The 25,697-nt window shown below is 49.1% G+C and overlaps 1 protein-coding gene across 1 annotated transcript in view; it reads right to left on the bottom strand.

Moving 5' to 3' along the window:
• The window catches only part of CLIP2 (CAP-Gly domain containing linker protein 2), a 98,505-nt gene extending 73,029 nt beyond the window's left edge, over positions 1-25,476 (bottom strand). The window contains exons 1-2 of the mRNA XM_015428371.1: positions 25,257-25,476; positions 2,103-2,644 (exon numbers count right to left, since the gene is read on the bottom strand). Of these exons, the coding sequence (XP_015283857.1) occupies positions 2,103-2,644; positions 25,257-25,377 (663 nt within the window). The 5' untranslated portion in view covers positions 25,378-25,476. The remainder of the gene's footprint in view (positions 1-2,102; positions 2,645-25,256) is intronic.
• Positions 25,477-25,697: the final 221 nt, after the last annotated feature.

The raw sequence follows: 25,697 nt of genomic DNA, 5'->3' as shown, positions 1-25,697 counted from the left end.
CAGTTGGTCGGAACACTGGCAGGACTTTGTCCCTGTTCAGGGGACACAACAGCTGAAATGTTATTACAGTTGCACCGAATGTCTTTGCCAGGTGGTATCGAATTTGCAAGCCACCAGGGGTAGGATTGTTTCTGTCAGCTGGGACACAAAGTCTCCAGGGTTGTCTGAAACCTTCTTTCTGTCTGGCCCAAGCCTTCAAGAGGGAGGTGGCCGTCAGCCTCGACAGATGGAAGGTGGAGATACTAATATGCTCCTTTCACTATAAGGACTACAGATAGGACACAAAGCGAATTACGAACCGAAATCCATCATGAACCGGACCCAGACTACAGACCAGCACAACGACCTACTTGAAACGACCCCTGTTTTCAGTTCCAAGTTCTGCCAAATGAGGGGCTTTGACTCACTGGCTTCTTCCATTAAGAAAGTCTCAGGGTTCAATCCATGGACTTGCTCATTAAAGGACCATGGCAATTATTGGAAAGGAGCTTCCTTTACCTGAGACCCTAGAGAGCAGCAACATAAAGCCCACTGGTCTGACTTGACCCAAGCGACGCCATATGTTCATATGAAACAAAGTAATGGTCACGATAAATGTTCCCTCTAAGCTGTGGAGTCTTGTGAGCAAAAATTCTACTTTGTGAGCTACTTGCATTAAAGACCTGAGTGAGCGATTTGGCTGCTGCATAAATTAGTTTGCTCTGGAGCCATCCTTCCTGAGCGAAGACAAAAATGTGTGAGCCGAAGGCTAAAAACCTGTGAGCTAGCTCACACTAACTCAGCTTAGAGGGAACACTGGTCACGCATTCTTCCTCCCCCCACTCAACCCCATTGAGGCATAACTTTCCTACTTCTTAAATTCTTGTTTTTTAAAAAAAAAAATCATTGACAACACCTCATGATCAATGCTCCCTCTAAGCTGTGGGGTCTTGTGAGCAAAAATTCTACTTTGTGAGCTACTGGCATTAAGGTTGTGAGCGAGTGACTTGGCTACTGCATAAATTAGTTTGCTCTGGAGCCCTCCTTCCTGAGCTAAGACCAAAATGTGTGAGCCAGAGGCTAAAAAAGTATGAGCTAGCTCACACTAACTCAGCTTAGAGGGAACACTGGTCACGCATTCTTCCTCCCCCCACTCAACCCCATTGAGGCATAACTTTCCTACTTCTTAAATTCTTGTTTTTTTTAAAAAAAAATCATTGACAACACCTCATGATCAATGCTCCCTCTAAGCTGTGGGGTCTTGTGAGCAAAAATTCTACTTTGTGAGCTACTGGCATTAAGGTTGTGAGCGAGTGACTTGGCTACTGCATAAATTAGTTTGCTCTGGAGCCCTCCTTCCTGAGCTAAGACAAAAATGTGTGAGCCAGAGGCTAAAAAAGTATGAGCTAGCTCACACTAACTCAGCTTAGAGGGAACACTGGTCACGCATTCTTCCTCCCCCCACTCAACCCCATTGAGGCATAACTTTCCTACTTCTTAAATTCTTGTTTTTTTAAAAAAAAAATCATTGACAACACCTCATGATCAATGCTCCCTCTAAGCTGTGGGGTCTTGTGAGCAAAAATTCTACTTTGTGAGCTACTGGCATTAAGGTTGTGAGCGAGTGACTTGGCTACTGCATAAATTAGTTTGCTCTGGAGCCCTCCTTCCTGAGCTAAGACCAAAATGTGTGAGCCAGAGGCTAAAAAAGTATGAGCTAGCTCACACTAACTCAGCTTAGAGGGAACACTGGTCACGCATTCTTCCTCCCCCCACTCAACCCCATTGAGGCATAACTTTCCTACTTCTTAAATTCTTGTTTTTTTTAAAAAAAAATCATTGACAACACCTCATGATCAATGCTCCCTCTAAGCTGTGGGGTCTTGTGAGCAAAAATTCTACTTTGTGAGCTACTGGCATTAAGGTTGTGAGCGAGTGACTTGGCTACTGCATAAATTAGTTTGCTCTGGAGCCCTCCTTCCTGAGCTAAGACCAAAATGTGTGAGCCGGAGGCTAAAAAACTGTGAGCTAGCTCACACTAACTCAGCTTAGAGGGAACACTGCTCATGATATTATTACTTCAAGAGTGGCTAGTGGTAAGATTTCTTTTGTAAGGAACTCACCAGGACACGGTCTCCAAGCCGGAAGTCTTTGTCCCCTTTTTTCACCGACCCGCTGTCCGACAGGTTTGATCCGGATTCGTTCCCTGTCTTCATGGTGCTGTTGAGGACACTCTCCCTCAACGGGATGACGCGGGTGGAGAGAGGCGGCGTGGAGGTCCCCGAGTGGAGAGACAAGTTCTGAGCAGTCAGGGACTCAACTGAGTGAGCGTCGCTCCCTGAGCCCTCCGTCGTGGGCTGGCGGGTCAGCTTGGAAGGCCGCGTGAAAATCCCCTGCAGTGGCTGGCACTCAAAGTAGCGCACCCCCCCCACAGAACCGTCATTCTTCCCAACCGGGTCATCCAGAACTACCCCTGCCCATTGTCCAGGGGCAAACTGGGTCTCTCCCAAATACTGGATCACGCCTGGCTTCACTCCGTTCACCCAGACACGTTCGCCCACCACGAAGTCTCCCAGGAAGTCATCGCCCACCTCGGTGACCTTTGACCCCGGGGGCTTCTCAGCAGCAACTGAAGAGGTAGAACCCTGTTTGTGTAGTGGCGAACCTGCAAAATCAAAGATGAAAAGTTTAAGATTAAGGCCTCCAAAAAAAGATTAAGATCCAGGCCTTCAAAAATCCTATGAATGTATTGTTCAAATCAGGGCTCTTTTTGTAGAAAAAGCCCAGCAGGAACTCATTAGCATAATAGGCCACACCCAACAGCAGGAACTCATTAGCATATTGGACCACACCCCTGACAGCACAGCTCATTAGCACATTAGGCCGCACCCCCATGTTACCAGAAGTGTGGTTATCCAGCCACACCCACCTTTTGCTTCTTATTCTGTTTACCTTGTTTGTTGTCAAAACCCAGGGCTTTTTTGTGGCAGGAACTCCTTTGCATGCTAGGCCACACACCCCTAATGTATCCAATCCTAATGAGTTCCTGCTGTTGGGTGTGGCCTATTATGCTAATGAGTTCCTGTTGGACGTGGCCAACTTGGGAGCCAGCTGGAACTCCGTTCCTGTGCGTTCCTGCCCCAAAATAGCCCTGGTTCAAATTATTGGTAAACCGAACATTCTGCATCAAATGGGTGGGTCATCTACTGGGAGACAAACCATTGTGTCTTTTAGAAAGCTGAAAAGGGGGATTTCAGCTGCTTGTGGCGCATACTTGATCCCACTTTTGTATCAGTAAAACTGGCTTTTGTTTAAAAAAAACCTGTACAACCTCTTTGAGTAGAAAAAGAAGTGTGACAAAAGAAATCAAGGTATGTGGATATGTACACATGTATGTTATAGAAGGTATAATTGTTCTTAAGACTCTTTCAGCACTATACAGGTGCATTAATTTAAAAAAAAATTGTTTTGCTTCTTGGAATAAACAAGAACCACAAAAATGAAAGGAAATAACAACGAAGAAACAAATTTGATTTCTTTGCTCAGCAGTATGGTAAGAGAAGTGAGTGAGGTCAGAAGAAATTGTCAGGAAACTGACATTAACACTTTCCAATCATTAGTCGAACACATCTTGCAACAAAAGAGGCTTAAATGGGAGACTCTGGAGAGAGAAGGAGATGTGAAAATAATATCAAAGCTTTCTTGCTGAGACCAAAAAACAAATGTAATAAGGAAAACACAGCTTTTGAAACAGAACTGATCCCCCCCCCCGCAGATTCCTAAGATCAGTGTACAGTGCTTATGCTTGTAAGGCACAAATCTTTATGCAACAACAACTCATAACATTTTGGGAATGTCAGGCACTGACCAGTTTCAAAGATATCAGCAAAACTGTTACTTGGTATACTAGGAACTGTGGACTGACCCCAAGAACCAATGAATGCTCAAAAGCAGTTAAATTTAGCCATGCTGTTTGTTATGACGGAACATTCAGACAACCAATAAACACATGCGCTAATCTTTTTGCAAGATAGTCCAGAACTTCCCATTCAAAGACCAGAAACCCTCCAGTGTGCATATAATAGAAAGGGTGGGGAACACAGTGTTGGCTCATTTACCCTTTTTCCCCCTCAAAAAAGGGGGCTTGTTGCCTCTTTTTTCCCTAAAAAAGTGGCAGCAGCGGAAGCAGCAGCAGCAGCAGTCATTCCTGTCCCAGTGGATTGCTAAAAGAATATTCCTGAGTGCAGAGTCACTTCCAGTCACCATTCAAACTGCAGGTTCCCACCTTTCTGACGCTAAATGGCCAGAGAGCCAGTTTGGTTAAGATTGGCAGACTCTAATCTGGAGAACCAGGTCTGATTCCCCACTTCTCCACATGAAGGCAGAGCTCTCTCAGCCCCACCTACCTCACAGGGTGTCTGTTGTGGGGAGAGGAAGGGAAGAGATTGTAAGCCGCTCTGAGACTCCTTCAGGTAGTGAAGAGCGGGGTACAAATCATCATCTCCTCCTCCTCCTCCTTCTAGGTCAGGGGTGTCAAACAAGCGGCCCGGGGGCTGGATGAGGCCCCCGCAGGGCTTCTATCAGGCCTGCAGTGGAACTGGCTGTCTTCTGCTTCTCCATCCAGTTCTGCTGCTGCTGCGTCATAGTAGGTTTGCAGCTTACAGATACACACCTGAACAGCCTACTCAAGACTGCAACAGCACAGACATTTTGATGCAATAATTCAGAGCAAGAGGTGCCAGTTATCAGACACTGTTAAATAAAATATTGCAAGAGTGCTAATGTTTTAAGCATGTTTTTATTTTAGAAGAAGAAGAAGAAGAGATTGGATTTATACCCTGCCCTTCACAACCTGAAGGTGTCTCAGAGCAACTTACAAACTCCTTTCCCTTCCCCTCCCCACAACAGACACCCTGTGAGGTGGGTGGGGCTGAGAGAGCTCTGACACAAACTGCCCTTTTTCAAGGACAGCTGTGCCAGAGCTTGTGACTGACCCAAGGTCACATCAGCAGGTGCAAGTGGAGGAGTGGGGAATCAAACCCGGTTCTCCCAGATTAGAGTCCGCACACTTAACCACTACACCAAACTGGCTCTCAGTTTACTTTTTTTAAGTAAAAAACCCGGTTCTCCCAGATTAGAGTCCGCACACTTAACCACTACACCAAACTGGCTCTCAGTTTACTTTTTTTAAGTAAAAAAACCCCACCTTTGTATTTGTGTCCTTTATAAAGTTTATATCTCCGCTACCTGGCATTACATTTTATGACACACATGGCCTGGCCCAACAAGGCCTCATTTATGTCAAATCCGGCCCCCATAACAAATGAGTTCGACACCCCTGTTCTAGGATACTTAAAGGACTGTTTGTTCCCATCTCTCTTTTTCAGAAAGCCCATAAGCACAGAGCATAAATGCAACTGCCCCTCACACCTGTAGTTTGTCTCCAGCAACTGGTACTCAAGCGATATATTACCTTTATTTATTTATTTATGTGATTTCTACCCCACCCTCCTCGCACGGGCTTTGAGGGTCTGTTTCTCGCAAGAATGTAACAACTATCCCTCTAGGTCGGACAAAGCACCCATCCTTTCATCCCTAGCAGTGGCCTCTGGAAGTCAATGGAAATCCCCCATCCCCTGCCTTTGCCTCCTCTCCCAAACCTGGAAATGAGAGGTATACTGCCTCTAAACATGGAGGGTCCATTTAGCTGCTCACATGAAAGCCGAGATGTGACAGCCACACCCAACTGCAAGTGCCTTTGATTTGGTAGCCACTGCGTAGAGTCACAGAGGCAGCTCTGATATTTCACAGAAGCAGCCAAAAGCACATGCTCCCTGAGGAACTTGGCTCTGTATCGCTCATGCTCTGCCGTATCGTTTTCTCCCGATCCGTACTGAAATTTAAACAGGCCCGACAGATTCCATTTCTAACTCAGAGCAGACCCAAAAAGAATTTTCTGGTTTTTAAAAAAAAACAACCCGACAGCTATGCCTGAAGACGAATAGCAAAAAGGTGCTGCATTCCAGTTGGTGCCACATGTTCTGACACCAGCTGTCCACATGAGTGTCAGGAAGGGGACTCGAAGCACCACTGACCTTTTCAAACTCCTGTGTTGCGACTGGCAGCCCGGGGCCAAAATCCTGCCTTCGGGCAGCGGCCAGCAAGAAAAGATAACACAACGAAGAAGGGGAGTCCTGCTAGTTCAGACCAGTGGCCCGTCTAGTCTGACAGCACCAAGATAACCAAGGCAGAGCAAGGCGGCCTGAGCCCAGCGCTGCTGTTAGCCCCGCCTCTCTCATCAGCTGCAGAATCCAGTGCTTAATCCTGTTATGCCTGTGAAAAAAGTCCGTGCCAAGTATGCCAGCTGTCAGGAGGAGCAGAAATGCAGTGGAGCTACCCTGTTGCCATGGTATTCCGGTACATCGAGAAAACCGACGACTCCGTGGGAAAACAGAACAAATATCAGACTTCCCTCAGACACCCACAGGGGAAAGCTAAGCTGCCTTTCCACAGGTAGCAGGACGGGTTCAACAAGATGGCATACGAGCACACAGTTTCTCGGAAGGGTATTCCTGCCTCACCAGTGAACCTGTTTAAATGAGTTCATAGGCAGGAAAAAGCAGATCTCTTACGGACTATTCACAATGGGCCTGTCTCTATGACAGACGATGCCTTTCTCAAGGTGAGGGAGGGCTTGAATACCTCTAGGATCCAAGGTGATAAAAGGGATCACAGTGTCAGACTAGGAGCAGAGAGGCCTACAACCATTATTCCACCAACGCTTTTTCCATCACCGCACCCTTACCACCAGTGTTCCCTCTAAGCTGAGTTAGTGTGAGCTAGCTCACAGTTTTTTAGCCTCTGGCTCACACATTTTTGTCTCGGCTCGGGAAGGAGGGCTCCAGAGCAAACTAATTTATGCAGCAGCCAAATCTCCTGCTCACAACTTTAATGCCAATAGCTCACAAAGTAGCATTTTTGCTCACAGGGCTCCATAGCTTAGAGGGAACATTGCTTACCACCACTGGTGCGGGTACCATCGGGGGTGTGAGACATGCCTGGCAGATAATAGGGCTGCAGGGACATATATCTGGTCGTTGGATTGATATACAGCTGCAGAATACCATCTTGATTTATGAATTGGAACGAGTAGTGGAGCACCGATATTTTATTGATTGCAGAGGTCATTTCGGGCGGGATTGCGGGGGATCGCAGTTCCCCCGGATGAAGTACGGGGGGCGGGGCACATGACGAAGACCCGCCCCCTGCTTCCGGCCGCCCCGCTTCCGGCCCTCATTCAGCCAGGAGGAGGCAGGAGAAGAGGGAGGGTAAGTTGCTTCCTCCCTGCCTCTCCCCACCCCTGCCTGCCTGCCTGGGGCCAGGGAGGGCCTTCGCGAGGCTTCCTTGCACTCCCACCGGCCTTGCAGGTCCACCGCCGGGCCCCTCATAGGGTTCGGCAGTGGAGCTGCAAGGCCGGCGGCGGCCGGGACCGTTGGGGGCGGGGTGTGTGGCCTTATGACACACTTCCGGTGATGTCAGGGGGTGTGGCCTTATGACACACTTCCGGTGATGTCAGGGGGTGTGGCATATGCTAATGAGTTATGCTAATGAGTTCCCCTAGCTCTTTTTCTACAAAACGACCCCTGATTGATTGTATTATGTTGTATATTGTATTGTATTTTTATACTGTTTTTATTGTTTTATTAGGCATTTATGCCCTTGTTAGCCGCCCTGAGCCTTCGGGGAGGGCGGGATACAAATCTAAAGAATAAATAAATAAATAAATAAATAAATAAAATAAGAAAACAGCTCTGCGCAACTTAGGGTTGCCACCCCTGGGTTGGGAAACCCCTGGAGATACTGGGGGGTGGAGCCTTGAGGAGGGCGGGGCTTTGGGAGGGGAGGGACTTCAACGGGGTAGAATGCCACAGAGCCCATCTTCCCAAGTGGCCATTTTCTCCAGGGGAACTGTTCTCTGTCACTTATAGATCGGTTGTAATCACACAAGATCTCCTGCCACTAACCTGGAGGTTGGCAACCCTAGCGCAACTCCACTTCCAGCTAGGAACCCAGAAGTGATTTTCCCACGATGCTCTAGGAATGTTCCCACTCTCTGTATGGTTTTCACAATAGCGATTGGGGGAAATCCCAGATCCAAGTCCAACACATTAATCACTACACTTTGCTTCCTCCAGCAATGCACAGGAGAGGAGGAGGAGGAAATTGGATTTATACCCTGTGCTTCACTACCCAAAGGAGTCTCAGAGGGGCTTACAAACTCCTTTCCCTTTCCCTCCCCACAACAGACACCCTGTGAGGTAGGTGGGGCTGAGAGAGCTCTGACAGAAACGGCTCTTTTTCAAGGACAGCTGTGCCAGAAGTTGCTTCCTCCCTGCCTCTCCCCACCCCTGCCTGCCTGGGGCCAGGGAGGGCCTTGGCGGGGCTTCCTCGCACTCCCGCTGGCCTTGCAGGTCCACCGCCGGGCCCCTGATGTCAGGGGGTGTGGCATATGCTAATGAGTTATGCTAATGAGTTCCCCTAGCTCTTTTTCTATGAAATGACCCCTGGGTTTGCCCAAGGTCATTCAGCAGGTGCAAGTGGGGAATCAAGCCTGGTTCTCCCAGATTAGAGTCCACGCACTTAACCACTACACCAAACTGGTGAAAGGAACTTGAATGGAAGGGCTCAAAGCCAACTGATGCCCAAAGGCCCCTAAATATCAACAGACATCCCAGGAATAATAACATAAGAGAAGCCACATTGGATCAAGCTCATCAAGTCCAACATTCTGTGTCACACAGTGGCCAAAACCCAGGTGCCATCAGGAGGTCCAGCAGTGGGGCCAGAACTCCAGAAACCCTCCCACTGTTGCCCCCCAGGCACCAAGAATACAGAGCATCACTGCCCCCCAAAATAGTCTTCCATCTATACCTTGTGGCTAATAGCCACTAATGGACTTCTGCTCCATATGTTTATCCAATGGGAAAATGTGGTTTGCTCCTTCTACAACACCAACACATTTTAAGCCACTACCTGAAAAAAAACCCGGGCATATTCAAAATCATGGGTGGGAGATAAAGCAGAATACATTGAAAGCCTCTCTATTAGTCATGATTTCAAGCCTCTCCACCTGTTCACTAATCATTCTTCCCCACACCAAAAAATGAACAACAAAGAAAACAAAGACAGGAGAAAAGAGCGGCAAAACCAGGAATCAGAATAACTTCCATTGTTCGCCTGAAGTATAAAGCACTCTCTCCCCCTCTATCTTTTTGCATTAAAAACTCTGAAGTCGGGCGCAGACGTGGTCAAGAGCTAATATTTGGGATAAACGGTACAAGATCCAAACACATATATCAGAACCACCCGTGTGGACGTTGGGCCAAGTCTATGACGGCAAATCTCGCACAGCTTCAGGGAAATCGTGTGCCTAGGATAACCGGAGGTAAAATCCACATTAATGTGATAGCGGGGAAGCAAGTATAATAGAAGGAGGTGGAGATCGAGGCAGGGGAAATCTATCAGCCGTAAATCCTCGCTGCTCACCATGAAGAGCAAAATACAGGTTTTCAAGGCCGGGGAGAGACATTCCCATCCATTAGCGCTCTTTGGGGGAGCTGCCTTCTGGTGCAGTTGAGTGCCTAAACAATGAGGCACTATCTGCCCTCTTTAGGTTAGCTAGGGTGAACCGGAATAATAGATTCCCTCCCGCTTGGCGTTCACAGTCTCTAATCACAGTCTGAACTGGGCTGGAGGTAGTAATCCCGCTCTTTGAATGGGCTGGATCTTGTTACAGACAACGGCATAAAAATCTGTCCAGTTTTTACATCCATCAAATCCATCGCTGCCTGCAAGGGTGGAAACTATGTAAACTTCTCAGAGGACAGGATTCAAGTCTGGCCAAGACTCTAGACCTGGGGTGTCAAACTCATTTGTTATGAGGGCCGGATCTGACATAAATGAGACCTTGTCGGGCCAGGCCATGTGTGTCATAAAATGGAATGCCAGGTAGCAGAGATATAAACTTCATAAAGGACACAAACACAAAGGGTTATTTTTACTTAAAACATTAGCAGTCTTGCAAAAAAAAAATTTATTTAACAGTGTCTGATAACTGACACCTCTTGCTCTGAATTACTGCATCAAAATGTCTGTGCTGTTGCACTCTTGAGTATGCTGTCCAGCTGTGTATCTGTAAGCTGCAAACCTATGATGACACGCAGCAGCAGCAGCAGAACTGGAAGCAGAAGCAGAAGACAGCCAGTTCCACTGTGGGCCTGATGGAAGCCCTCCCGGGGGGGGGGGGGCTGATCTGGCCCCCGGGCCACATGTTTGACACTCCTGCTCTAGACATTCCAGCAAAAAGGTGCAAGGTTTTTACCACTGCCTCTGAGCCCATGTCAGGGTGACATTCTAGGATTTGCCGGAAACTTTACTACATTACTTCAATGAGCAGTGGCCCAAGATGTAGGGTTGCCAACCTCCAGGCAGCACCTGGAGATATCTCGTTATTACCGTGGGTCTCCAGATGACCAAGATCCGTTCCCCTGGAGGAAATTACTGGTTTGGAGGGTGGACTTTGTCGCATTATACCCTGCTAAGGTCCCTCTCCTCTCCAAACCCCACCCTCTACCCCCCAAATTTCAAGGGATTTCGCAACCAGAACTGACAGCCCTACTAGGATGGGGACTGACCACCCTGTCACAGGCTCTCACTAGGGTTGCCAGCTCCAGGGTGGGAAATTCTTGGTGAATTGGGGGTGGAGCCTAGGAAGGACAAGGTTTGGAAAGGGGAGGGACCTCAGAAGGGTCCACCCTCCAAAGCAGCCATGGGAACTGATCTCTGTTGTCTGGAGACCAGTTGTAATTCTGGGAGATCTCCAGGTTGGGTTGCCAAGTGTCACGGTAGAGCCAGGGAGTCAGGCTGGGAGGGTGGGTCACAAGACAAGTCCGAGGGTCAGCCGGGAGAGCAGTCAGCAGAGCATTAAACAAGTCCCAAAACACCAGACAAAGCCATAGTCAAACGTTACCAGAGGCCAGAGGCCAGAGAGCAAAGCCGAGAGTGTAGTCAGATTCAAAGCTGGGGGTCAGGAGCCAGAGCAGAAGTCCAAAAACACAAGCCAAGTCCAAAAAGCCACAGAGTCAAACAGGAATCAAGGTGCAGAGCTTCTGGTTCTACGAACAAGGTTGCCAGCACAAAGGGCTGATGGCCAGAGGCCCTACTAAATAATGCTCTGGCTCATTAACCCATTAGCACCTTTGTGCGAGGTCCTGGCTGCTGTTAAAACTCAGGGCTCAAGGATCTCCGCCCTCTTGAATGTGCTTCTTTTCGTTGGCTAGCCAGATCCTGACGTTACAGGTGGGGGAGATGCAGGTGGTGAGCTGCTTACTGCTGATCAATCCCAGGTGCAAACCGTCCTGTAGTTGGCTCAGATTGCTGTGTATCCTCCTCCGTACTTACAGTAGGTGCAGATCCTGATGCTTCTTCAGCTCTTACAGGCACGGGGTGGGGCATCCCCGACATGATGACATCACGTTGGGGACGTCTGCCGCCCCGCCCCCACCTGCCCGTGCACCAGATCTCCAGAAACAGCAGTTCCCTGCACTTAAAGGAGCCAGCGGTTTCCTTTTAAATGCAGGAGCCGGCGTTTCCCCTTTAAGAGCAGCCGCGTTTCCCTTTTAAGAGCACGAAGCTGGCATTTCCCTGCAAGCTTGCGGAGATCAGGCTTGGGAGGAAACACAGGTTCCACACACTTAAAGAGAGAGAGATGGGTGGCTGTGGGTGTTGGGGGTGGGGCTTCCCCCGCCAGCCATTTGGCCGGCGGTGGGTAAACCCCACCCCCCAAAATGGGGGACCCCTGGCAAACTGGGGGGGTTGGCAACCCTATCTCCAGGCCACACCTGGAAGCTGGTAACCCTATGCCCAACCTACCTCACAGGGTTCTTGTGAAGATAAAAGGCCTAATAAATATTCTGTTCTGTAATGTGAGGATAAAATGGAAGAGAGGACAATGGAAGCCATTTTGGACACCTATTAGGGAAGAAGAAGAAGAGATTGGATTTCTATCCTGCCCTCCACTACCCAAGGGAGTCTCAGAGCGACTTACAAACTCCTTTCCCTTCCCCTCCCCACAACAGACACCCCTGTGAGGTAGGGAGAAAAGCAACGTATAAATGAAGTACATAAATAAAATAAAATATTCATACCCATCACAAGCAAGCAATGATACAGCGGCACTGTTAGGATTTTTGTGCCATCTGTAGCTAATTAGATTACTGGATTTATCAGACTGGTTATGATGTTCTACTGTTTTAGCCTGATCTTGTTTTATGCTATGCTTTTTGATTATGCTGTACACTGCCCTGAGACCGGTCCCTACTGGGAAGGAAGGAAGGAAGGAAGGAAGGAAGGAAGGTTTTGTGCCATCTGTAGCTAATTAGATTACTGGATTTATCAGACTGGTTATGATGTTCTACTGTTTTAGCCTGATCTTGTTTTATGCTATGCTTTTTGATTATGCTGTACACTGCCCTGAGACCGGTCCCTACTGGGAAGGAAGGAAGGAAGGAGGAAGGAATGAAGGAAGGAAGGAAGGAAGGAAGGAAGGAAGGAAGGAAGGAAGGAAGGAAGGAAGGAAGGAAGGAAGGTTTAATGTGGTCCCTGGTTTATTTTTTATTTTGTGTGGGCCTAAATATAAGCTCTTAAGAAGTTCAAGATGGCTACCAAACATCGTAAGACCCATTTAAACAAAAACAGTACACTTTTTTTTTCCCCTTAAGCCTAGGCATTAAGAGCCATGTATTGCTCATCCTTGGCTTAAAAATAAAACCGCTAGCTGAATACATTACTTTAGCATCGCTTCTACAAGTTCTCTGGGTGTTGATATTGCAGAAAGAGCATTTTCTTTCTAAAGAAGAGCCTGCAAAAGTGGCTGGATTTGCTGAAGAGCTGGGGACGTGGGCAAGGCATCCGGGAGCCGAATCTCTCACTGGCGGGCAGCCATCCGTCCGCAGCAAGCAGGAGCAGCTAATAGGAAGAAGCTGTCGTTTCTCAAAAATCTGGCCAGAGACTGTAAAAAGAGCTACTGTACGTTAAAAACCAATAAAAGAGCCAATTGTGCAAGATGTGTTTCAGGCCCTGGAGATCAACAGTTTTTATTGTACCAAGTCATCCGTTGCCCTTTTGAAAGGGACGGGTGAGTTTTAAAAAGAGGGCTTGTTGCTAGTTTAAAATATGCCAGGATCCTAAGGAAAGTTTTCTGGCTCACTGCATTTTTAAAAAATAACTCAAAGGGGATCCTTCTATAGAAAACATATGCCCAGGGATTTTTCAAAAACCTCCCAAGATAACCCGGGTTCCCAATCTCCAGTCAGGCCTGGGAGATCTGTTCTTCAGACGGAAGAGATCAGTTCCCCTGGAGATAAACAGCAGCTTCCAAGGGTGGGATTTGGGGCATCATATCCTTACTAAATGCCCTCCCCAAATGCTGCCCCCAAATCTCCAGGAAATTCCCAGGACAGGGCTGCCAACCCCAGATGAAGAGATGCCAGGGAGCGAACCTGAGATTTCACTTACTTCTCTGGATGTGTACGAGTCTTCACCCAAGAAACAGAACCAAAACCCTGACCCATAGAATAGGCTTTCCTCTAACGAAGCACATGTAACGCCATGCCCGCCAACTTTTCACAGACAAAATTAGCAACACGGGTTGTACCCCCCCCGGGCCCCCCTATTTTTATGACCGGGCACATAGCCTGAACACACCTCCTAGCCTTATAAGGGGCTTTATGGCTCTGCTGTGCCCACCGGGGGCCATATCTGGGTCAAAGGAAAAGGAACGGAGATATCAGCTCCTGCCAGCAACTGTCCATGTACAGTTAAAGGGGCCATAGCGGGACAACTGGGTTGGGGGCTAGGCTTACCAATCTCCAGGGGGTGGCTGGAGATTTCCTGGGAGTACAGCTGATCTCCACGCGACAGATATCAGTTCGTCTGGAGAAAATGGCTGCTTTGGAAGGTGTATAGTAGAGAAGAAGAAGAAGAAGAGATTGGATTTATATCCCGCCCTTCACAACCTGAAGGAGTCTCAGAGCAGTTTACAATCTCTTTTCCCTTCCCCCTCCCCACAACAGACACCCTGTGAGGCAGGCGGGGCTGAGAGAGCTCTTTCGAGGACTGCTCCCGAGAGAACAGCTCTGAAAGCACTTGTAACTGACCCTAGGTCACGCCTGCAGCTGCAGGTGGAGGAGAGGGGAATCAAACCCGGTTCTCCCAGATTAGGGTCCGCCACTCCTAGCCACTATACCACTGTGGTGTGCTAGCAAGGTAATCAGTTTGCATGCTGGTTTCCTGCTCTCGCTGGGGAAGACGGAGGAAAATAGTTCTTGTCTTGCCCAGTAATACCCCCCTCACGCACTCACTCACTCACTCACACACACACACATTCCCTGTTGTGTATTTAGAGCACCAAGTTATTGATGATCCAAGTCGCCATCCGGACAATCCAGACAACTATTCACAAGGCAGGAATTCTCAGACCACCACAGTGCGATATACTGAAGGGGTGAGAATCACGGAAGAAGGCCAAAAAAAGACAGGTTGCTTACCTGTAACTGGTGATCTTCGAGTGGTCATCTGTGCATTCACACCCTTGGGCATATACTGCGCCTGCGCTGACCTTCTCGGTACCGGTAGCTAGCAAAAAGGGATTTTCGCGCCTCTCCCAGGTCACGCGCCGGCCCCACTGCGCATGACCAAGGAGGGGCACGCAGATCCCGCCAGTTCCTTCTGACCGCCGCCCAACAGCCTTCAAAGAAACAAGATGAAGGGCCGAGAGCAGAGGGGAAGGAGGGCGGGTGGTGTGAATGCACAGATGACCACTCGAAGATCACCAGTTACAGGTAAGCAACCTGTCTATCTTCTTCGTGGTCTCTGTGCATCACACCCTTGGGAGAATAGCAAGCAATAACTCTTACCTGGAGGAGGGGCCGAGGCCCTACATCTGCGCCGTCTGCAATATAGACCGACCCAACGCCACACGACGAGAAGACCGGACATCAAGGGCATAATGCTTCACGAAGGTGAGCGGAGTAGCCCAAGTCGCAGCGTTGCAGATGTCCTCCAACGGCATACCTCGCAGGAAAGCTGTGGAAGTTGCTACCGCCCTCGTAGAATGGGCGCGAAGCTGACCTGGAAGAGGTTTCTTAGCCAAAGCGTAGCATAGCTTGATCACCTCCACAATCCATCTCGACAGCCTCTGGGAAGAGATCTTCTTCCCTTGGGAGGGCATACTGTGAGCAACAAACAAAGCTGGAGACTGGCGAAAAGACTTAGTCCTGCCCAAATAGAACAACAACGCTCTCTTAACATCCAGAGAATGCAATTTCCGTTCCTCTTCATTAGCAGGAGACGGGAAAAATGATGGCAGAACTACATCTGAACGTAAATGAAATTCCGAAACAACTTTCGGTAAAAAGGAGATGTCCAAAGACAATGAAACCCCATGTGGGGAAAAACTTAAGTATGGTGGATCACACCTCAGAGCAGACAATTCGCTGACCCGACGAGCAGAGGTAATGGCCACCAAAAACGCAGTCTTGAGTGACAGCAATTTTAGAGAGCAAGTGGCCAATGGCTCGAAAGGTTTTCCCATCAAAAAACGCAAAACTAAAGCCAAATCCCAGGCCGGGGTTGGAGGACGACGGGGAGGGTACAGGCGAATAAGGCCTTTACAAAACTGTTTTGTCTGAGGATGCGAGAAAACTGAAAACCCATCAACAGATGGATGAAAAGCTGACACCGCAGCTAAATACACTTTAACCGACGAAAAACTGAGACCCAAGTCCATTCTGGACAAAATAAATGCAAAAATAGACCTCAAATCCACTGGCGGAGGAGGTAGATTTGAGGAATTCAAATACTGCAGGAATAGATTCCACTTCCTTGTGTAGGAAGTCCGAGTAGACAGTTTACGACAGTTCAACAAGACATCATTGATACGAGCGTCCATCACTGAAAGCGTATTTCCCACAGAGTCAGCTTGAGACTCAGAGGATCGTAGTGAAGGACCTGGCCCTCCTGAGCCTGGAGGAGATCCAACTCCTGCGGCAGGTGTACAAAGGATCCCTTGGCTAACCTCAACAGTGTCGGGAACCAAACTTGCCGAGGCCACCAGGGGGCTACTAGAAGACAATGGGGCTTGTCGTGTTGTATTTTCACCAACACCCTGTGAAGCAGCGGAATCGGAGGAAATAGGTACAGAAAGTTGTGAGCCCACGATATCAACAGGCCGTCCCCCAGTGACAGAGGGTCCAACCCCGCTCTGGAACAAAACATGGGACACTTCTTGTTGAATCGAGTTGCAAAAACATCGATGTGGGGATGTCCCAGACGTTGAAAAAGAGGGAGGAGATACTTTGAATTCAGCTCCCAATCGTGGTCCGATGCTCCTCCTCTGCTCAGGAAATCTGCTTGCTGGTTCAAAGTTCCTGGCAGATGGGCAGCTTGGAGAGTGATATTCCGATGAAGGCACTCTTCCCATATGTCCATAGCTAGCCTGCAAAGGGATCTGGACACTGTCCCGCCCTGGCGATTGATATAAGCCATTGCAGTTGTATTGTCCGTAAATATTAACACAGCTTTCCCTGCAACCTGTTTGTGCAAGGATCTGAGGGCAAATTTTACGGCCAGCAGTTCCAGATAGTTGATGTGATGACGTTTCCAAAGGGGCTGCCATGGAGCACCCACACAAGTGTCGTCCGTATGAGCACCCCAACCCCACAGGGAGGCGTCTGTGGTGATCGACATCACGGGAACAATCGGTTGGAACGGTGCACCCGCCAGCAAATTGGTGTCCACGAGCCACCACTGCAGGGAGGTAAGGACCTGAGGAGGCACGACTAGTCGAAGACTTGGGGGGTGAAAGGAGGGGCGAAATTTCTTTAGAAACCAAAGCTGCAACGGACGCATGCGAAGGCGTGCACACTCGATCACAGAGGTGGTGGCTGCCATGAGACCCAGGATCCGCTGAACGTGGACTGCTGATGTCACATTGGATCGGAACAAACGTCGAATTTCCAGACGAATGGTATCTGCCCGTTGGCGAGGAAGGTAGGCCCGAGTGGCCAGGGAATCTATGACAGCTCCTATGAACTGCACGCGAGTTGCAGGTTGCAGCATGGATTTCTGCAAATTGACTAGAATTCCAAGGGAGGATAGGGTCGACAGTGTAATGGTGATGTGCTGAAGGAGACAGTCCTTTGAATCTGCCACCATTAACCAGTCGTCTATGTACGGAAAAATCTGAATGCCCTGAAGACGAAGGTGGGCGACGACAACCACCATTACCTTCGTGAAAACCCTGGGGGCGGTAGAGAGCCCGAAGGGGAGGGCTTTGAATTGATAATGGTCCTCTCCGACCGTGAATCTGAGGAATTTTCTGTGACGAGGATGGATGGAGACGTGAAAATAAGCGTCTTTGAGATCTAAAGTGACCATCCATGTCCCTGGAGGCAGGAGTGGTAAAATACTTTGCAAAGTGGTCATACGAAACTTTTTGTAAACAATGAATCGATTGAGAAATCTTAGATCCATAATTGGACGAAGTCCTCCGTCCTTCTTGGGGACCGTGAAATATCTGGAATAAATCCCGTGGCAACGATCTGCCGCCGGGACTATCTCTATAGCGTTTTTCAGTGACAGAGATCGTACTTCTTGCATCAGGACAGGTGACGTTGGAGTTCCGACGAAATGGGAAATTGTGGGGATTTGAGAAAACTCTATGAGATAGCCATCTCTTATTATAGAGTGAACCCATTTGTCTGTAGAAATGTCCAGCCATGCGTGAAGAAAGGGAGCGAGGCGAGTATGAGCAGTAAGGCTGAAGTCAAAGCCCCTGTTTGGGATTCTTGGGAAACTTCGACTTATAGGCACCCGATGATTGTCCTTTATTCTTAGGGGGAAAAGACCTTGACTGAGAAGAGGGAGGTCTTTGCCATTGATCCGTAGGCGATTTGTTGTACGGTTGTCTAGAAGACCAAGATTGTCTAGGCCATTGCTTGGTCTTAGGGTATTTAGTTGGGGGAGAGATTCCCAGACTTTTAGACGTCTTGATACTCTTATCCATTTCCTGTAATACCGTATCAGTGGTGGAACTAAACAGTCCAGAGCCTTCAAAAGGAAGGTCCTCCACCGACGATCTGGTATCATATGGCAATGAGGAGGAACGGAGCCAGGCATGTCTGCGTAGGGCTACGGAAGTTGCTAGAGTCTTGCTAGCAGATTCCAAGGAATGCTTGGCAGCACTAATTTGATGTCTAGCCAGTACCATCCCTTCATTTTGAAGCCTCTTAATCTGAGGCTGACATTCCTTTGGTACATGTGGAAGGAAGTCGTTTAAGCGTTTCCACAAATTGAACTGATAGCGGCCCATGCAGGCTGCATAATTTGCCGTTTTAATGCCCATTGCACCGACAGTGTAAAATTTTCTGCCCACCGAGTCCAACTTCTTTCCTTCCTTATCTGATGGCGTTGAGTGACTCGATTTTCCTTTCGTGGACGACGATACGACCAAAGAATTGGGTTTAGGATGCGTGTATAGAAACTCAGCCCCAGATTCTTGGATCTTGTACATGTGATCCAGACGTTTATTGGATACAGTAATGGAGGCCGGATGGGTCCAAAAGTCCTTAGTAGTTTGTAAGAGGACTTTTGTCATTGGAAGAGCCACAGAAGGCGAAGTGTTGGAATGCATAATGTCAAAAACATTGTCATCCACGAAACTGGCAACGAGAGTAGGAGTCATAGACAGGTCCAACGCCATACGTTGAACAAAGTCTCCATATGACTTAACATCCTCTGATGGAGAAATAGGCAGATCCGCTTCCACATCCTGTGGGGTGGATTGTATGTTCACGTCCTCTATATGTTCAGAGGAGTCGTCTGAATCGGAGGATACATTGGATGGTTCCGGGGATGATCCGGGTAATTCCGGTTGATGCGTTGTCGGCATGTTGACCGGGGGTGCAGCCGGGTCTGGTGGATGTATCGGCATGGACTGCTTCGATGCCGAGGATCGATCCCGAAACTGCGAGATGCGGGATGACACCGATTGACGATCCCAGTCAGGTGGAGGTGGTGGAGGAAAAGCCCATGGGTATGGGTATCGGCTTCCATACAAGTAATGCCACTGTCTCTCATCCCAGGTTAAAGTAGGGGATGCCGGTCGGTGTCGATCATCGACTCCACGTTCCGGGGAAGCATGAGAGGATTGACGACTCGACATATCAGATTGCGACTGATTTGTCTGCTGAGTAAGGTCGATGTCGAGATCTGAACCAATCAGGTGATGAGGTTCTTGCGTGAGATCTCGACCTTGACTAGCTGAAACCTTATGGACTTTCGACTTGTCCGTTTTAGGTTTCTTCGACTGCTGTGAGTCTTTGCCCTGCTTCCGGATCTTGGAAGGTACGGGGTGGTCTTTTATCGGCGTCGATCGTTTCGGTGCCGAAGCATCGATTGCGACCGTCGACGTCGATGTTCCCGAAACGGGAGGACAAGTGTCCGCAGCCAGGGTGGACATCGAGGCGTGCCCGGACGTGTCCAACGGCGAAGACGACTGTGGAGATAGCGCCTTCTCCATCAAAGCCAAGTGCAGACGAGCTGCCCTGTTTTTTCTCGTCTGGTTCGAGAATTTCTGGCAATGTCCGCACTTAGAAACACAGTGCGACTCCCCTAAACAGACGAGGCAAAGTGAATGCCCGTCGGTGGGAGATATTTTAAGGCCGCAAGTCTTACACCGTTTGAAACAACCCCACCGCGGGGCCATAGGCCAGCGGAGGGGAAAACGTTAAAGACAAGGAACAAACACACCGAAGAAAAATGCTAACTACAAAAAACAAAATAAAGAAAAGGAAAACTAACTAAACGCAAGTTTAGCAGAAAGTTAGGTACTTAACAGACCGAAGCAGAAGGCGTCCTACCAGCGCGGCGATCAGAAAAGAACTGGCGGGATCTGCGTGCCCCTCCTTTGGCATGTGGCAGTGGGGCCGGCGCGTGACCTGGGAGAGGCGCGAAAATCCCTTTTTGCTAGCTACCGGTACCGAGAAGGTCAGCGCAGGCGCAGTATATTCCCAAGGGTGTGATGCACAGAGACCACGAAGAAGATGAAAAGTGTTCTGAGTGATTCTATGGGATAGAGAGAGAGAGAAAGAGAGACAGAGAGAGAGAGACCGGGCTTCTAAGGAGACAAATAGCTTCCAATGCACTTTATCAGGGGAACGTTTGAACCCGACTTGAAACACAACAAGGAAATGCCATTTGGAGTCACATTTGCACTATAAAGAAGCTCTCAAAGAGCTGGATTTAAAAAAGAGAGATGGGATTTGAATCACGGATGAAAGCGCTGAGGTTTCCAAACTTCCACTAGCGCAGCACAGCGCCGTTTGCCTCGACACAAACATGTCAATTTCACACCCGAAGCTCGGGGGGGGGGGCCCGATTTCCTCCGCAGTTTCGTGATCCTGGTTTTTGAGGATCATGAAACTGTGGAAGTAATCGGGCGAAGCCCCGAGTCAAATGCAGCCCCGCAGCCCTGGGTGTGAAATTGACATGTTTGTGTCAAGGCAAACGGGGGCTGTGCTGCGAGGCAGCTCTAGTGAGAAATCGTGATGTTGCAGAGGAAATTATGGACTGTATGAGATGGGGCAGAGATGTTTCTGAGGGCTCCCCCACATAAAAAGTGGCCCACAAGCAAGGTTGCCAACTACTGCTTGGGAACTACCTGGAGATTTGGGGGGTCAACCCTGGGACGGTGGGGCTTAGAGAGGAGTGGGAGCTCAGCAGGGTATAAAGTCACAGAGAACATCCTCCGAAGCAGCCATTTCCTCCAGGAGAACTGAGCCAGTTTGGTGTAGTAGTTAATCAGGGAGAACCGGGTTTGATTCCCCCACTCCTCCACTTGCACCTGCTGCTGGATGACCTTGGGCAAGCCATAGTTCTGGCACAGCTGTTCTTGAAAAAGAGCCGTTTCTGCCAGAGCTCTCTCTGCCCCGCCTACCTCGCAGGGTGTCTGTTGTCGGGAGGGGGAAAGAAAGGAGTTTGTAAGCCGCTCTTCTTCTTCTATGGGGGCACTTCGGGGCCTGGCCCCCGACTTCCTGCCAGGGCCCCACTACTTCGTTGCAGTCCAGCCTGGATGCAGTGGCCACTGTGAACTCCCCCTACGCTTCCTGGACCATGGTGACGGGGGGGGGGTTTCCTTATGCTCAGAGGTCCTGTTGTCGTGCTTGGCTCTCTGCACAGGTGATCATTGGTGCCCTTTTTCCTGGCCCCCACCCACCTCCAGCTCTGCCCTGGGCTGTCCGATCAGCTTGAGGAGGGGCGGGCTGGGCTGGGCGGCAAGGGGAGGGACCCCGGAGGAGAAAGCAGCGCTCCGGTCGCACCATTCACAGCGAGACAGGCACCTCCGTCGCTGCCCTTTGTCCCAGGAGCTGCCCTTTGTCCCTTCCTTAGGCCCCCCCACGCGTGGGAAGCAGTGACGGAGCAGCAGACGCTCCTCCAAAGACCCCTCACCCTCCTCCCATGGCTGCTGGTGGTGGTACTGCTGCTGGGCGCAGCAGGTGCTGCCAGGTAGGACATGCAAAGTAAGCCCTCCCTGTTGCTGGCACCCACACACACACACACCAGCCAGGCATCCCTGGCATGGCGAGTCCCCCAGTGCCTCTGGGCATCCTTGGCCCACCTGGAGCATGTAAGTTAATTTTACTGTATTAGCCAGTGCTCAGAAGAAACTCCATTAAGGGAAGAATTTGTACAGAAATTGCTAGATATAGCCAAAATGGATAAGTTAACAATATTGCTGCAGGGAAAGGGGGAAGAAGCATTTGATAAAACTTGGGCAAATGTATATACGTGGATCGGTGATATCACAAAAAAGTGTAACGGTGTATGAATTAAGGTGTACGGTTGGTTTAATCGCTGGAAAATTCTCTTGTGAGTTAGAAATGCTTTCAGCATACAGCACGAATTATGGATAGTTGGAAAACTGAAAATAATAATAATAAAGAAATTCCTGGCTACCGATGACCAAAGAAAGTGAAAGCAGCGTGCAGTGCAGAGGGGAATGTCTGTTCCAACGTGGGTTTGCTAAAACAACAGAGGGAAAAGCCAATGCAGAATCACTCTGTGACTCATCGTGGCCGCAATGTGCTCCCTGGATTCGATCTGGGCCTCGACGCATGCGTGCGTGCATGCGAAATTGCCTTTGCTCTTCAATGCCCTCAAATGACCTCGAGAGCTGCAAACAGGTTAGATCCACATCTGCAATTCTCTTTTTTTTAATTAATGTTTGTTTGATCGTATTTCTATCCCGCCTTTCCTAGCAAGCGCGCTCAGGGCAGGTTACAACTGAGTCAAACAGTTAAAACATCACAGTACATTCATGATTAAAGCCAATAAACCCCAGTAACACAACCCACAAGGTGGCAATTACAATTCGATCCATTACAATCCACCTGCACCAGAAAGTGCCAAGCAAATCTCCTTTGCTTCCATTCCCCATAACACTTTTACTTGGGCATGGAAGCAGCAGAACAAGTCACGCCACCTGCACTCAGCTCCAAAGTTAACAACGTCTTTCCTAAAAGCTTCGCCATTTTCTACAGAAATGGCTTCAATGCACAAAAACTTCAAATCCTTTCTAGTCAAAGACCTGTTCCAAAACGAATGGATGGCAGGGAAACAAATTTGCCTCCACTAAGAAAATCAGAGGACGGCGGAAGACAGGAAGGCCTGGTGGGATCTGGTCCATGGGGTCGCGAAGAGTCGAACTCGACTGTGCGACTGAACGACAACAAGAAAATCTCCGAAATACAACAGTAATTGTGATCAATATTGCTACAGATTGATGGATATTTTAAACAGATTCTACCAGGGCTTTTTTTGTAGAAAAAGTACAGCAGAAACTCATTAGCATATTAGGCCACACCCCTGATTGCACCACTCATTAGCATATTAGGCCACACCCTCATGTCACCAGAAGTGTGGTCATCCAGCCACACCCACTTTTTGCTTCTTATTCTGTTGACCTTGTTTGTTGTCAAAACCCAGGGCTTTTTTTGTAGCAGGAACTCCTTTGCATGTTAGGCCACACACCCCTAATGTAGCCAATCCTAATGTGTTTCTACTGCTGGGTGTGGCCTGTTATGCTAATGAGTCCCTGCTGGGTGTGGCCAACTCGGGAGCCAGCCGGAACTCCGTTCCTGTGCGTTCCTGCCCAAAAAAAGCCCTGTATTCTACCATATACAAGCCACCATCCTCTCCGGCCGTTACACAAACTGCTGTGATGTCACGGAACAGTCATTCAAAAAGTAAACAAGAGCCCTGACCTGGATAGCCCAGGCAAGCCCAGTCTCGTCAGATCTCGGAAACTAAGCAGGGCTAACCACGGGAAGTACTTCGATGGGAGACCTCCAGAGAATACCAGGGCTGGGAGGCCAGTGGCAGGCGATCAAGCCACTTCTCTGAATGTCCTCCATGCCCAGTAGGAGTCACCAGAGGTCACCCGGACTTCCAGGGACGCACACACACAAACGGAAAAATACTCTCCAAGAAAGAAGAAGCTGAATAGGGTTCTGGTTGTGAGAAAATGGAGGAGTAGAAAGCTAGTGAAGTGAAGTGAAGTTGCCTTTATTGGCATAGGAAAAAAACTGATACAAGTAAATACAGTTTAACAGGTAAATTAAAACTGCAATATACATATACATCAGTGTAAATATAAGATTATTTTCTGTGAGATCCCTTGGCGTACCTTTATAGCAGAGTAAAGAAACTTAGCCACCTTCTCGGTGACATTAGATGAGAAATCGTTTAAAAGTCTATACACCTTAAATGCATCAGAACAGTCCCTCATCCTAACTAGAACAGAATGTACATGCACATAACGTAAATCTGTATACAGGTGACAATAGAGAACATGAGTGACTGACTCAACACATTTTTGATTACAAGGGCAGTATCTGGCTGAGTAGGCTATCTTATTGAATCAGAGTGGAAAGCAATGTTCTAAGCCACCTTTGGGTCCCAACTGTAGTGGCCCCGCCAACACCTTTCCTGGTACCCGCCAAGTATTTTTAGAAAGTGGGCAGAGTCAGGAAGGGATTTTGCCCAGCAGGGCTTCTGGTTGGCCACTGGAGATTTGATTGGCTGTGCAGATGTTTAAAAACATTGCTCTGGCAGCAGCTGCCGCCACAGCTCAAGGATTTTCACTGTGTGACCAAAGGTAAGCTGCAGTCGCCATTTTGTGGCTGTCTCTCACCACTCTGTTACCAGAATTCCAAAGTTCAAAAAAGTTGGGGACCCCGTATTAAACCAACTGCATACAATTAAGCCCAACTCACCTTTGCATAGGGTTGTCAGGTCTTACCCATCTGCCGGTGGGGGGTTCCTGGCTTGGTCTGGGGTCTTCGAGCACGTGCACACCATAATGGCATCACCCAGAAGTGATATCATCATGCTGGGCACGAGTTTTTAGCCAACCACTAGAGTGTCCTCCGCGTGACATGCCAGGTGTGATGACATCACCTCCAGGTGAAGTCATCATAGCGGGCAGGGCTTTTTTGGTAGAAAAAGCCCAGCAGAAACTTATTAGCATATTAGGCCACACCCCCATGCCTTCCCTTGGCTTGCCCAGGCAAGCCGGCCCTTGGAGGAGAGGCAGTTTAAACCGCCTTCCCTTGGCTTCCTTGGGTGCCCCACGGCTGCGGGGAGCCTGGGCAAGCCCCCCCTTCAAGGGAAGGGAAGGGAAGGCAGTTTAAAGACTTGCCCGGGCGCCCCTTGGACAGGCAGGGGAAGGCACGGGGAGGCATTTAAATGCCTCCCTGATCCTTCCAGGGCCCCCCTGGCCCACCCACCTCGGAGTCACTGGGGAAGTCGCTCTCCAGGCCTTCCCTCTGTAGCCACACACAGAGAGGTGTTGGCTGTAGTGGGCGTGGCCAACTCTGAAGCCAGCCGGAACGCCGTTCCTGTACATTCCTACCCAAAAATAGCCCTGATAGTGCGACTTTTCAGGAGTTGGGCTCCCCTGCCGGCCAGTTGGCTGGCCGCAGATTGGGGGACCCAAAACTGGAGGAACCCCAGCCCCCATCAGGGGGTCAGCAACCCTAACCTTTGCACTGAATTCATCTGTCTTTTTAAACGACTGGCATTGCCCAGGCTTGGCTTGTCGAGAAACTCCTCTAGTCCCGAGGCCTTGTAGGAAGACCACAACCATCCCGGTTGCTTACCTTCTTTCGTGGCAGTGGTGGCTGTGGTGGCTGCAGTGGTCGCTGTCCCGCTGGGTCGTCCCACGGGGCTGGAGTGCTTCCCAGCCCGCCCAGGGATTTTAAGTCCACTTGGCTTCAACATGGTTGCCTTGATCAGTGGTTGAAGCTTCAGGATGCCCTCTTACAGGATACTTGGCGTCACAGCATCAGGCATATAGGTGCTGGACCTCTTCTTCCATCTTCAGAGTCTGAAATGAGGGAAAGAAAGAGACATACAAGATTTCAGGGGGAGAGGCTACATGAATGATAGGTGACAAGGGAGCACAGGAAGCTTTTGCCGGAAGCTGATGGGTTAAAGTACCCAGCTTTTCAGTTTGAATTGGATGCAGAAGTGCCATGACTCAAATGAATTTGCCCCTTCCTCCCCTTACTGCAAGCTAGAAAGGCTTTCAGTGTTTTGGG

This window comes from Gekko japonicus, unplaced genomic scaffold, assembly GCF_001447785.1.
Source record: "Gekko japonicus isolate JY-2015 unplaced genomic scaffold, Gekko_japonicus_V1.1 scaffold677, whole genome shotgun sequence".
NCBI classification, from domain to species: domain Eukaryota; kingdom Metazoa; phylum Chordata; class Lepidosauria; order Squamata; family Gekkonidae; genus Gekko; species Gekko japonicus.
Note: the sequence above shows the minus strand (reverse complement) of the source record. Positions and strands in the feature narration are given on the sequence as shown.